At 47.7% G+C, this 13,617-nt stretch overlaps 1 protein-coding gene across 3 annotated transcripts in view; it reads left to right on the top strand.

Moving 5' to 3' along the window:
- Window positions 1-13,617, top strand: part of ARHGAP4 (Rho GTPase activating protein 4) — a 47,831-nt gene that overhangs the window by 22,001 nt on the left and 12,213 nt on the right. For 2 of the 3 annotated variants that reach the window (XM_083718629.1, XM_083718631.1), the window contains exons 4-12: window positions 733-795; window positions 2,622-2,813; window positions 4,463-4,591; window positions 5,007-5,228; window positions 5,307-5,408; window positions 9,194-9,388; window positions 9,890-9,974; window positions 10,746-10,773; window positions 11,014-11,101. In XM_083718629.1, the coding sequence (XP_083574755.1) occupies window positions 733-795; window positions 2,622-2,813; window positions 4,463-4,591; window positions 5,007-5,228; window positions 5,307-5,408; window positions 9,194-9,388; window positions 9,890-9,974; window positions 10,746-10,773; window positions 11,014-11,101 (1,104 nt within the window). Of the gene's footprint in view, window positions 1-732; window positions 796-2,621; window positions 2,814-4,462; window positions 4,592-5,006; window positions 5,229-5,306; window positions 5,409-9,193; window positions 9,389-9,889; window positions 9,975-10,745; window positions 10,774-11,013; window positions 11,102-11,296; window positions 11,325-13,617 lie in introns of all 3 variants that reach the window. The other variant, XM_083718630.1, reaches the window with a different exon arrangement.

Below are 13,617 nucleotides of genomic sequence, written 5' to 3'. Positions count from 1 at the left end.
AGCATCTATGCCACTACATGCTCCCCAATTACTTCCAGGTTAATTTCAGAAGTGGTTGGGAACCATTTTTGTTTGCTAGGCGACTGTGGCAAACACCTCCCTTATTCAGCCCCTAAGCTGGGAAAACAGCAGCTGGGGATCTCAAACATGGATGTAGAAGCAAAGAGCCAATAAAAGGGGTGGGGGCAGGGTGTACTTATGGAGGAAGGGGCATAGTATCACGTTTGACTACCATACCTTCTGGGCCTAGTATGTTGTTTGTATTTAGGCTCTTCTCAAGTTGCATGTGTGTGTAAACTCAGACTACTCGACAATCACTTGAGTTTGGATATCACTTTCACATAGTGGAAACTATGGTTTACCATTGATCTTATCTGGACCTGCACCTTAAAAATATGCACCAATGTAGTCCATGCGCTCAGCAATGAAAAGCTGAATTCTGTAATTTTGGTCAGTTATGGTAATGTATACACTGAAGTCCTGCCCTTTGACTGTGGGATTGCCTACTTAGAAAGACTCACACAGCTGATATTTATTAAACCTTAATCACACAACTGCAAGCTTATTTCACAGCTATAAGGATTAGAAACTTGTTTTTATTAAACATAAAATCTGAGATTCTCAGCATGCTGCAGTCCCAAATTCCATGTTTTTTCCTGTGCTTGTCCAGAATCTCAAGACACACATAGAATACATTGTGTTGACATGCTCACCTTTATATTCCCTGATCAGAGCAAAGAGATGGAGCAGCAGATGCAGGACGAGCTACTGAAGGCAATTTCAGAGTTGCAGATGGTGAGTGTCAAGCAAGATCTCCCACCGGTGACACCACCCTTCTGGGCTCTTGCAGTACAGGACCAGTGATGGCGGTTCTTGCAGCAATGGGCCTAGAAAGACTTTTGTTTGTGGTTGTCTTTGTGTTTGCTAGAAGTGCATTTGAGTTTGGAGGGCAAAATCCCCATCTCTCTTCTAGGGATATTTGGTGGATATTGCAGTTTTTTTAAAGCAGTGAAATGAAATCTGCCTTGTGCTGATGTTGTTGAGGCCGGGCTGTGACCACGGATAGCTTTATCCAAATCTGGAGGGGGAATGTGCATGTTCAGACCCAGGGTCCCCAAGATTCAGGACTGTTCCTAATAGAATATTTATCAGTATGAGGAGTTTTGATTGGCCTACTACTATTATTTGGATGACAGTTTACTTCCATTTCGTTGATATATTTTGCCTTTTAAATTTTCTGTTTTCTCTCCCGACGTTTTGAACTACTTAGAGTTTGGTTTGCTATGGAAAATCAGCGTACAAATAAGTTAACGATGCTGATGCTCCACTGACCAGGCTTCAAAGCCCAAGTGAGCGCACTCTCACAGGTAGCTCAGCAGGGGCAATCCTAGCCTGCAGACTATAATGGGGTTCCTGATACAAACCACGTCACGTGGCTTCGAAAATGGTCAGGCTAATGGTCTTTTGTACAGTACTTGGGTGAGAATGCAGCACCACCTTGATTACCATTTCAACAATATGGTGTGGTTACATGAGTGTTGCAGGCAACTATTATATTATTTATGACTATTTATATAATAGTCATTAGGGACAAGCATTATTGTCCGGCAGAGAGGTCTTTCCTAGTGTAGCCTTATGAGGCTTTGCCCTCGGGTGGGAAAAATATTGTGCCCGGGAAAGGGAGATGGGAGTCAACAGACACTCAAGGAATAGTTTCGGAGAAAAAACTTTTATTTCTACCATCCATGAACTGGTAGAAGGAGCAAGTTCACAAAAACATGCACGGGTTCACAGTCATTTGCACAGAGTATATATTCCCCTTCCAGTTCCCTTCCCTTTCTCCTCCCTCAGGAGTCCTGCCCATGAATTCCTCTGAGCATGAACAGAAAGCTGTCTGTTCATTAGCTTTTTGAAGCCTTCTCGTAACGGTTTTGCCCTCGCCACAGCATCTTGTGAGAAAAGCAGAGAAGAGCAGAGAAAAGCTGTTTTGGATTTTTAGAAGACGAAAGGAATTTTGGACAGTTTTGAGGCCTGGTTGGGGGGTGTGACTTCGGGCCTAGGTGGGGTCACCTGTCCTCACCTCCTTCACTAGCATAGCTGTCAACTTTCCCCCTTTTTTAAGGGAAATTCCCTTATTCCGAATAGGATTCCTCGCAAGAAAAGGGAAAAGTTGACAGCTATGCTTTCCTAGTCCTGCTCCCAAGATCCTTTCACCTGGGGCTGTCGGGGATTTATCGCTGAGCCCTGAGAGCGCAAGGCCTAGGCTCTGCCACGGAGCTCAGGCCCCTTCACATGAACAGTCCGGCTCCTCCATAGCGGCAGCCACCTCAGGCCACAGATTTTTCAGTGCTGCTGACATTGCGCAAGAAGGCAGTGTGATAGGCAGGTGACATTGAATGCAGCTAAACAAGGCCACTTGGGGGATATATAGTGAGGACCCCCTCTCTGCCCCAGTCTGCGTCTGCTCCAAAGACTCTTGGCCCTGGGTCTGCCCAGGGGGCTGGAATGCAGTTTGGGGCCTGCTTTGCGTGGCAGGACCTGGGGCTCCTGGCTGGACATTCCTGCTGAGCCTGGGCCAGCTGTGAGTCCGTCTGCTTTTGATGTCCACTGTTTCCCTGCAGGCCATGAAGTCTTATCAGACGTACCGCATTGACTGCCTGAACGCAGAGGCGAAGCTGCGTGAGGCTGAGCGGCAAGAGGAGAAGCGTGGGGGCGGGAGGCATTCTGACCCTGGGGGGTCCCCCGGTGGGGCAGGGCTGGATAAGGCCCCCCGACGCACCTCCCTCAAGAAAGTGGAGCGGCTGCTGGAAAAGGTAGGGGAGGGGGCCTCATGGAGCTGGGTGCCTTTCTCTAAATATTCCAGAAGGTTCTTGGGGTAACAGTTGGCTTTTAATAATGAGGGCTACAGATCCATGCACACTTACTTTAGAGTAAGCCCATTAATGTTACGGAAGTTAATAAATGTGCATAGGATTGCTCATGCAGGCCAGTCTGTTTATTAAATAGTTTAACTTCATTGTCTGCCTTTTAAACAGATTGAAAATCTAATCTAATGTGTCCTTCTGAGATATTGAGGGACTGTTAGGGACACCCGTTCCCTCAGCTTCCCTTTCTCAACAGAGGTTTAGATCCCAGTGCTTCTCCTATTTTCCTCTGTCACCAACACACTCTGAAACTTTGGTGTCAGATGATGCCAGAGACAGGATGAGCTTTAAATTAAGACTGTTGGCACATTAAAAGGGGTTTTTATGTTTTATTATTTTTATTTGAAAGCCACCTTGAGTCCTGCCAGGGGAAAAGGCAGGGTATAAAATAAATTAATTAATTTAAATAATAATAATAAAGATCTATAGCACAAGTAACTTACCGTACATCTCATGCAATGGTTGGTCCTAGGTGTCCACATGTAAAAGCAAAAGTGCTTAAAGCCAGGAACCCCTGGAACCAGCCCCATCCTTCCTCTCCAGCTCTTTCAAGGTGCCTCAGAAGAGCAGGGGGTGGATGGCAGCTGATCTTCATTCTGTTTCACAGGCACAGCAGAAAGTGTGGAGCAAGTCCTCACCCCTTGCGGACTCCTGCTCATTAGTCCTCATGTCAGTCAGTGAGCTCCAGGCCACAGGCCACTTCTCCGCGGGGGCTGGCTGATTTAGCTCCTTCGGCCCCACGCTTGCTCTGCGACCTCATGCTCCTTGGCACAGACTGGCTGGGGCCATCTCCCAAGGCTGTTTTTATACAAAAGCTAACTCATATCTTAAAAGGATAATAACATGGGTTACATACTCTGCAACTTAAACACAGTTCTTATAATACTCTTAGATAACCAATGAATCATTCTCTGATGTCAGTGCAACTCTGAACCTTTGTAGAAGCAGTGATGGCCACCCTCTTGAATGGCATTAGAAGAAGATGAGATAAATCCATCAATGAGTGGCTCTTTATCCTGAATCTGTATCTCCTTCCCCTTCCCCTCCATGGTTAGCAGACTTATAGTACAAGTCCTACTGTGTTCAGTGAGGGTTACTATTAGGTAACATGCAGCAGCCATTGGGGAAGATTATGTGATATTAGGATGTTGGGAGGAGAGGATCTTAAAGGGGTTAATTTGAAGCAGGAGGTGGTTAACTGTCTTTTGCATCCTCCCCACAGTGTCTACCTAAACAAATAAAGATAGTGCAAAGCTACTTTTTCTCTAGCTCAACAGTTTGTCAAGCTATTGCTATAGAAATGATGCTAGTAAGCAGGTAGACTTATGAGGGGAAATTGCTGCCGTTGTCAGAAAAGAACATAGCCTGCACAGGAACTAGGTTTCTAACTGTGGAAGGTGGGAGCTGATGGGAGGGAGGGCTGGCTGCAGTCTGAGCCTAACTGAGTCTCCTACGAATTCCTGCATCACAGGAGATTGGACTTGATGGTTCTGGAGGTCCTTTCCAAGTCTACAATTCTATGATTCTAACCCCTGCAGAGACAGTCCAAGTTCATGGAGAGCAAACTGAAATGTGCCAAGGCCCGGAACGACTACTTGTTGAGTCTGCACGCTGCCAATGCTGCCATCAGCAACTATTATGTGCGCGATGTCGCTGACCTACTAGACGTGAGTCCGTCCTCCACCCAAGCTGGTGCAAGAACCATATAATTTGGCAGTTCAAAAATCAGTGCCATGCATTTAGTTGGGCTGTTTCTGTGCTGAGACAATTTTCACTCTTTTCGTCACTAAGAGGATGTCCACATAACAACTGCATATTGGTTTTATACCAACTATCATGGTCAAATCATGGGAATTGTAGTTTGGTGAGAACGTTGAGAGTTCTGTTAGCGCTGCCCAGCTACTGTCATGGAACTACAGTTCCCAGGATTCCTGGGAGGGTGGAGGGAGAAAGGAGTATGACTGTCAAGCTACTTCAGGAACATCTTTCAGAAACAGAGTTGACCAACCCATTCGACAATTCACTTTAGGGATGAGTGCAAATGTGGTTTTAAGGGTGTCTCTTTTGTCTCATGCTTCCCAGTGTTTTGACCTTGGCTTCCACCTTTCCCTGGGCAAAGTGCTGAGGACTTACCTAGCAGCAGAGTCCCGGGCCCAAGCGGCTTGGCAGCAGGGCCTGTGCACCATTGAAGGAGCCATTGATACCCTTGACCCACTGGGGGACAAGTCCAGGTTGATGGAGGCCAACCCTGCAGCTTACTGTCCTCCCCTGTGCTTCGACTACCAGCCTCATGAGGGCGACGAGGTAAGGGGCTGCTCATTCCTGGCTCCCTATAGAACCTACCCTTTTGTCTGGTACTTATTCTCTCCTTGCCATCTTCAGGTGTCTGAGGTCCGGGCCGAGGGTCCCCTGAGAAATGAACTAGTTTCCCGCTTCCAGCATCTCCAGTCCCGTCTCAATTCCATCACCCTGGAGACAGACGAGGTGAGTGTCAGCAGAGAACAAAGTCAAGCCCCCTCCCCTCTCCTCTGACTTGCTTGAGCCCAGAAATTTCCAAATGGTAGCCATGGATTCTGGTGGCGACGAACTGGGATTAATATTGTGCAAGACATAGGCCTAGTGTCTTCAGACTGTAGGCTGGGGTTCAGCTGACTGACTGCTCCTCCACACAAAGACAAAACATTAAATCATGGCTTCACATTTTAAAGAAAACACATTTAGGCTGAATTCCTTGCTGGGGAGTAGCAGTCTCAGACAGAGTGGCAGAGCCGCCACCACAACCCTGCTGCTCACTCAGGCTGCAGTAGTGATCTGGAAACACTCTGCATGTCTTCAGAAGCATTAAGGACAAACCACAAGGCTGAGTACTGGCTCAAACGAAGCGCAAATGAGCACATAACCATAAGCAGTGGGCCTGCAACTTACACCCACTTTACACCTACTACCACAACCTTTTGCAAGTGGTGGAGAAATAAATGAATTAATGGGGGGGGGACTTGATATTCCTCTGTCTCCATTTATTTATTTCCCCACCACCTGTGCACCCAGTGGGTTTTCCTTGTTTGCCAGGCTCTGGGAAGGTCAAGTCAAGTCATTTTATTACGGTCAATGACCCATATCAAGATAAAAACACCAATTACAAAATTTTAAAGCTCAGCTAGATAAAACTAGATGAAACAATATAAAATCACATATACATTTTTAAAAAGCAGTTCTGTATGGTCATTTACCTGTCAGAAAGGAAACTCTGGGCTCATATTTGGGAAGGCATCGCAAGGGCTCTGGGAGTATCCCCGGGTTTCCTTTCTGTAAGGTATGTTAAGTTTCCCTCTGCCTTACGGGGGAGGAGGGGGCAGTTTTGGGGGTTCCTGATTTTGCATGATTTTGCCTTTGTGCGCGGACCCCCAGAACAGACCCTGGTGGGCCAAGTGTATTTGATTTTTTTTAATGCAATAGTGAAAGGTATCCTTTTGTATTACACAGCTTTTCCTGCCTTTCATGTTGCTTTCTAGTGCTTTTCTAGTCCTGGGACTGTTTCCTTTCTTTTTGTTGAAGGAAGTGGCTTAGAATCATAGAATCATAGAATCATAGAGTTGGAAGAGACCACAAGGGCCATCGAGTCCAACCCCCTGCCAAGCAGGAAAGACCATCAGAGCACTCCTGACATATGGTTGTCAAGCCTCTGCTTAAAGACCTCCAAAGAAGGAGACTCCACCACACTCCTTGGCAGCAAATTCCACTGTCGAACTGCTCTTACTGTCAGGAAGTTCTTCTTAATGTTTAGGTGGAATCTTCTTTCTTGTAGTTTGGATCCATTGCTCCGTGTCCGCTTCTCTGGAGCAGCAGAAAACAACCTTTCTCCCTCCTCTGTGTGACATCCTTTTATATATTGGAACATGGCTATCATATCACCCCTTAACCTCCTCTTCTCCAGGCTAAACATGCCCAGCTCCCTTAGCCGTTCCTCATAGGGCATCGTTTAGAGGCCTTTGACCATTTTGGTTGCCCTCCTCTGGACACGTTCCAGTTTGTCAGTGTCCTTCTTGAACTGTGGTGCCCAGAACTGGACACAGTACTCCAGGTGAGGTCTGACCAGAGCAGAATACAGTGGCACTATTACTTCCCTTGATCTAGATGCTATACTCCTATTGATGCAGCCCAGAATTGCATTGGCTTTTTTAGCTGCCGCGTCACACTGTTGGCTCATGTCAAGTTTGTGGTCAACCAAGACTCCTAGATCCTTTTCACATGTACTGCTCTCAAGCCAGGTGTCACCCATCTTGTATTTGTGCCTCTCATTTTTTTTGCCCAAGTGCAATACTTTACATTTCTCCCTGTTAAAATTCATCTTGTTTGTTTTGGCACAGTTCTCTAATCTGTCAAGGTCGTTTTGAAGTGTGATCCTGTCCTCTGGGGTGTTAGCCACCCCTCCCAGTTTGGTGCAATCTGCAAATTTGATCAGGATGCCCTTGAGTCCATCATCCAAGTCATTGATAAAGATGTTGAATAAGACCGGGCCCAAGACAGAACCCTGTGGCACCCCACTAGTCACTCTTTTCCAGGATGAAGAGGAACCATTGAAGAGCACCCTTTGGGTTTAGTCAGTCAGCCAGTTACAAATCCACTGAGTGGTAGCATAGTCAAGACCGCATTTTACCAGCTTCTTTACAATAATATCATGGGGCACCTTGTCAAATGCCTTGCTGAAATCAAGGTAGGCTTCAGGTCAACAGCTAGAAATTTCACAGTTGGCGTTCCGTTTGGTTGAATGGATGAGAGCCAGGGATGCTTCATGATTTCGCCCTCACCAGCCATGCAACGCTTTGCTTCCCCCAAGCATGCTCCTCTTGGAGTGAGTGGCAGTTTCTCATTAGTGTGGGAGAAAGTGAGGAATGTCTGTGCAGGCACCAGTGGATTTCAAGGGGTGGGGAGTCTTCTCCCTTGGTGACTTCGCTTTCTGTTTTGCTTCCCCTCTGCTCTTGATTGCTCTGTGGCAGCAGAGATCAGTGGGTGTCCCTGGTCAGAGGAAGAAGCGCTAGGGGGAGGTTGTTACTCACCCATCTAGGCAAATACTGTGTACAAACAGCTGCAAACTACACTCAGAATCCCTGCTGTACAGGGTGCTTTGTGGGGCTTTGTGGAATATTTTGGAAAACCCAAGCCCTTTGGTTTTTATTTTAGGAACACAGGAAGCTGCCTTATATCAAGTCAGACCTCATCCGCCTCCAGTACGGAGGCCGTGGCTCTCCAGGGTTTCAGGCAGGGTCTTGCACAGCCCAGCCTGGAGACTCCACTGGGGACTGAACCTGGGCCATTCTGCATGCAAGTCAGATGCTCTGCCACTAAGCCTCCTCACCCCCAATATTTGAGATGAATCTTATTCAGATATAGAGCATATGAATGAACCATGTCCCACATCCCATAGTGGTCAGTGGGATTTGGTGAGAACTAAGCCCGCTGCTTTCTGCCTTCCGTCTGCTACAGCCCTGCTCCTTTTTAGCAGGAAGCAATGTACACATTTAATAAGCCTAGAGCTTAACCTGCACTGCACCACCCAAGACCCAGGGGATGTGTGTGTACACTAATATGTCACTTAAGACCTTACTAGGTAGGCATTATGGGGGCAAATGTTTGGTCCCAACTCCACATTTGCTGTGATAAAACAGGGCAGCGGGGAGGCACATACAGTAGTTAGCTAGCTTATAGTTTGCCAAATTTATGAATATATTATCACAACTAAAAGTCTCAGCAATTTAAAACAAGAAAGGAGAGGATTAGCAAACGGGAGCCCTCCTATCAGATGTCAAAGAAATAAATAGCTATATGACATTTAGAAGACATCTGAAGGCAGCCCTGTTTAGGGAAGTTTTTAATGACTGATGTTTTAATGTATTTTTAATCTTTTGTTGGAAGCCGCCCAGAGTGGCTGGGGAAACCCAGCCAGATGGGCGGGGTAGTAATAAAAAATTATTATTATTAATTATTGGAGTATAACCCTTCCTGATCCCACTGATTTGCCAGTGTCAGCTGCCCCCATGACTTACTTGGGTTTTGGTTCCTTCTTGTTGCTTTTTTCCTTTAAGAAAAGAATAGCTGGGTGTCATTTGCAGGGAACAATTATGGGGCAGGGGCAAGATAATCATTCACCTTCCATCCGCCTTCCCAGCTCCTTCATTTGTATTATAAGGGAAACATTCATTCCCTTTGTTAAGCGCCAGCAGTCCACTGTCAATGGCTCTCGGTGTAGAGTTTTCTGCTTCCTTCCACAGGTAAACAAGACTCTGAAGGCCACACTGCAAAGCCTGGTGGACCTGTTGGCAGCGGAGGAGCCAGAAGCACTGGATGCCTTTCAGGGCTGTCAGTCGACGGAGTCGCTCAAGTCTACCGGCTCTGACGCTGGTGGGAAGCAGGCCTTGGCAAAGCGCCGGGCCAACCAGCAGGAGACGGAGAGCTTCTACATCATGGTACCCAGCCAAAGATTCTTAGAACCATGAACATTCAAAGCCGTTTTGATAGATGGTATCCAAAAGGAATGGGAATCCCCATGGCCCAAAATGTGGGCCTGGCTGCTCATCAGCCTCTTGCAAGTCCCACCTCTGCAGTCCAGACCACAACGTTTTGTGATGGAAAGTGGTGCATAAGTGAAAGAGCATGAGAGCCAAGCACAGGACCCCTTGCATTTGACACGGGAGCAGATTCCTTTCCAGGCTGTGGTCATGCGGGGGATCCTGCTCTGGAGATCTCTCCCCGCCCCCACTTTTGATTAGGCCACCAGAACTTATGCCCCTGCTGGCCATGGCAAGGCTGTCCCGAGTGAGGTCCCTTTCTCTTCCGCTTGCCTCCGGAAGGCTTCTCTAGGCCTTCCCAGGGACAGAGCTGTAATCCCAGCCCCTCTTTCTGTCTTAGAGCCTGAGGTCTCCCTGCTATCTTCTCTGATAACAGATTTCTTGGTGTCTCTTGTGCAGAAATTCAAAGAATATCTCTCCGGACGAAGCATTCAAACCAAACTACAAGCAAAGCATGACCAGATGAAGGAGGCGATAGAGAAGGGTGAGAACATGGGGAGTAGATTGCCAGTCTGGGCACTGTAGCCTTGGGCTAGATGAGGCATGGGAATTCGGGAAGGCTTGGAGTACAAACATTGCCTGTAGTTTTATACCTGTTTAATTGCCAGCCTTTCTTGCAAATAAACCCAAGAGTTTGTGAAGTACTGAGGATCTGAGCTAAGAATCCTCCAGGCTCCCCACAAAACTGTTGTCTCCAGGGTTTCTTATAGGAAAAGTGATTGCAGGCATTCCAGTGTCAGGGTGAAGACAGCTGTCCCTTTTTAGAGTAGCTTTGTTCCCTCACCTCCACTCATTTCAAAGACACACACAGCACATGCATCCAATTCTAACTGTCTGATCATCATACTTTAGGAAGGCTGCCTGTTTCTCTTACCCTTCTCAAACTCCTAGCAGCTGGCACATTTAAATTCAGCATTTTAAACTTATTTAGGATTTTACGTTGTTTTAGAACACTATAAAAACTATTCCAAGAGGTGAAGGATTTGGCTTTTATAGTTGAAATGTACCCAGTCTTGCTTAAAAAAGCAGGAGAGGAAGAAGCCTCGTTTCGTTGGCTAGCTCTTGTGTCAATCTGCAATTCCACTTTCTGAGAATGAGCAGGCTGTAAATGGCAAATGGAGGTGCTTCCATCACATGCTTGCTGATGAAGCTGTGCACATTTGTCTTCGTCATAAATTTGAGGTGTAGATATGGCCACAGAGATCCAGGACTCCAGATGCTAACTTCCCTGTCTTCTATTTCCTTGCTCTCCCAGGTGCTGCTGTGGACCGAGAACTGGCCAGGTAAAAGGAAGCCGAAGGGGTCATGAAAATGGTGGATACTCACATGGCAGTGTTGGGGGTGGAGAGATGGGCACTCTGCGTGTTGCCCCTTCCCCTGTGCCCAGTGGGGCAGTGAAGGCTTCCACTGTGTATTCTGTGCTTGAGGAACCAAGCAGAACGATGGGAAGGAGTCCAGTTCCAGCTCTGGGGGAGTCTCTGACATCTTCCTTCCTCCCCACCCTACACAAACCTTGGTTCTAGGCCACAGTCCCAGCGCGTCCGGCGTTCCCGCCCGCCCTCGTGCTGCCACCACAAGCTCTTCGGGGGTGACCTGCAGGCCTTTTTGGAGGTACTGGCTGCTGCCCTGAGCTATGCCCTCCTGCCCAGCTCCTTCTAGCCCCGCTTTCTTGCCCTCTGCCTAGTACAAGAACTCTCTGCCTCCCTGGCCCTGCTTTTGCCTCTGGCTCTTCCCAGTCGCACCCGCTGCTCCCGCTGCTTGTAATGTGCTTGCTGACTCTGTCTCTCCTGTCCGTGCTGCCCCAAGGAGGAGGAGGCTGCAGACACGGAAGCAGGTACAGGACTGGGGTGGGCAGGCAGGGGTGGGCAGGCAGAGCAGATGGGACCAGCAATGCGACAGGCACGGAGAGGATGCTTCGCTAGTTTTTGTGAAGAGAGCTTGCACATATTTGTTGTGTGTAACTTGTGCACAAGTGTTTGTGGGAACATGAAGTGCTGCCTTTGCATGTGTGCATGCTTTGCACACCGAGGTGTGTGAAGATGCATCCCTGCGGGTGCATGTGTGTGACACTCCTCCCTGCTTGTGTGTTTTGGACATGCTGCTTCCAATCTCCTTTTGTTCTTCTTCTTTGTTTGCTTGTAACAGGGAGCTCTCGGCCTGCGCTTGTGATGAATAGCGACTGCATGTTGCAACCACATGTTACCCTGAGTGGATGGCCCCTTCCAATCCACTGACTGAAATGGAAGGAGGAGAGTGTGCTTCAGATTGCGGCGGTGGGGAGAGCTTTTGTCGGGTGGGAAAGGCTGGCCAAGACGGTCAGGGACATTTTCCCAAGCCCTCAGAATGGCTTGGGGAAATTACCTAAGCTCCACCTCTGATTTCTGGTAGCTAAAGCCAAGTCCTTCCCACGGAGGTGAGCTTGAGAGAGCATGTACATTGTGCAACATGTGTGACATCACTTCAGGGATAGAAGTGCACAGCATGAGGGCATCTCTTCACACAGACATTTCCAGGAAGAGGGGAGCAAGACACACAGCGGGGGCAGCTCTGTGGCGCTTTGAACCCGTAGCCCCACCCATGCACACCTGCAAACAATATATAATAATAATAATAATAATAATAATAATAATAATAATAATAATAATAATATATTATTTATACCCCAGCCACTCTGGGTGGCTTCCAACTGAATATTAAAAACAATACAGCATCAGACATTAAAAACTTCCCTAAACAGGGCTGCCTTCAGTTGTCTTTTAAAAGTAAAATAGTTGTTTATTGCCTTGACTTCTGGTGGGAGGGCATTCCACAGGGAGGGCACCACAACAGGGAAGGCCCTCTCAGTGGTGTAGCGTGGGTTGTCAGCACCCGGGGCAAGGCAAGTAATTTGTGCCCCCTAACCCATGGATTTGCGCCCCCTAACCCATGGATTTGCGCCCCCTAACCCTAACCCCCAGATGTTGCGCCTGGTGCGGCCGACCCCCCTGTACCCCCCACGCTACGCCACTGGGCCCTCTGCCTGGTTCCTTGTAACCTCACTTCTTGCAGGGAGGGAACCGCCAGAAGGCCCTCGGAGCTGGACCTCAGTGTCTGGGCTGGATGATGGGGGTGGAGACGCTCCTTCAGGTATACAGGACTGAATCTCACATGCAAAGAGCAGACAATAGTGTGTCAGCCCCATGACCTATTCTTGTGAAAAAATAAAAAAGGGCACCAACTTCCTATCCCTCATGGTGGTCCAGTATCTTGTTTGGAAACCCCTAAGTGGCCTGACAGGACTGAGGGAAGTTAATGTTTGACATCCTGTCCTGCCATGGTTCATGCCCTGGTGCTCTCCAGATCACCCCTGCATTCACTCTGGCACCATCTAGTGGGATTTCTAGGCCATAACACTGTTCTTTGCTTTGTCAGTGCCAATAAGCTTGAGTGTGACATGACTGTAAAGACTCTTCCTCATTATTCAGAGGTCTCTCCCATTTGCAGCGCAGAGGAATGACATGTAAATGAGAGATTCCACTTATGCCTGCTTAGCATTTATTTTTTGCACATCTGTAAGAGTCGCTTCTTCATTGTTGTAGGGTGCATAATAACAATAACAATAGGAGTGGGTATGTATTTATAACCCGGAGCTATATAATAATATTCTGGACAGGGTGGAGCCATTTTCCTAGGTGGGACATGGTCAGAGCTGTGTATATACTGCTCTGAAAAAAATAATAATTCTGCTATAAGTAGAACCGATTTATTTGGCCTGCGGAAATCATGAAGGCGAAGGGAAATTGTGCACAATTCATCCTGGTCTTGCTAACCTTGGGGAGGTGAGGAGCTGCATAAGGCACTGAAGACCAGGAATCTGATGGACTGATTTGCATTTAAATCCCACCCTTTTGTCAGGAAACTTAGGGTAGTGCACATGGTGGCTCTTTCCTCCGCTTTCCATTTTGCCTTCACAGCAACACTGTAAGGCAGCTTAGGTTGAGAGACAGCAACTGGCCCATGGCAGGGCAGGGGGAGGGATCTGAACCCAGGTCTTCCAATCAGCTGGTATAGCACTAGCTGGTAGTCGCTCTCTCTCTCTCTATATATATACATAAGACAGAGAGAGAGAACCCTTGCTTTTTATAGAG

Source organism: Podarcis gaigeae (genome assembly GCF_964106915.1).
Source record: "Podarcis gaigeae genome assembly, chromosome: 17".
Taxonomy (NCBI): domain Eukaryota; kingdom Metazoa; phylum Chordata; class Lepidosauria; order Squamata; family Lacertidae; genus Podarcis; species Podarcis gaigeae.
Note: the sequence above shows the minus strand (reverse complement) of the source record. Positions and strands in the feature narration are given on the sequence as shown.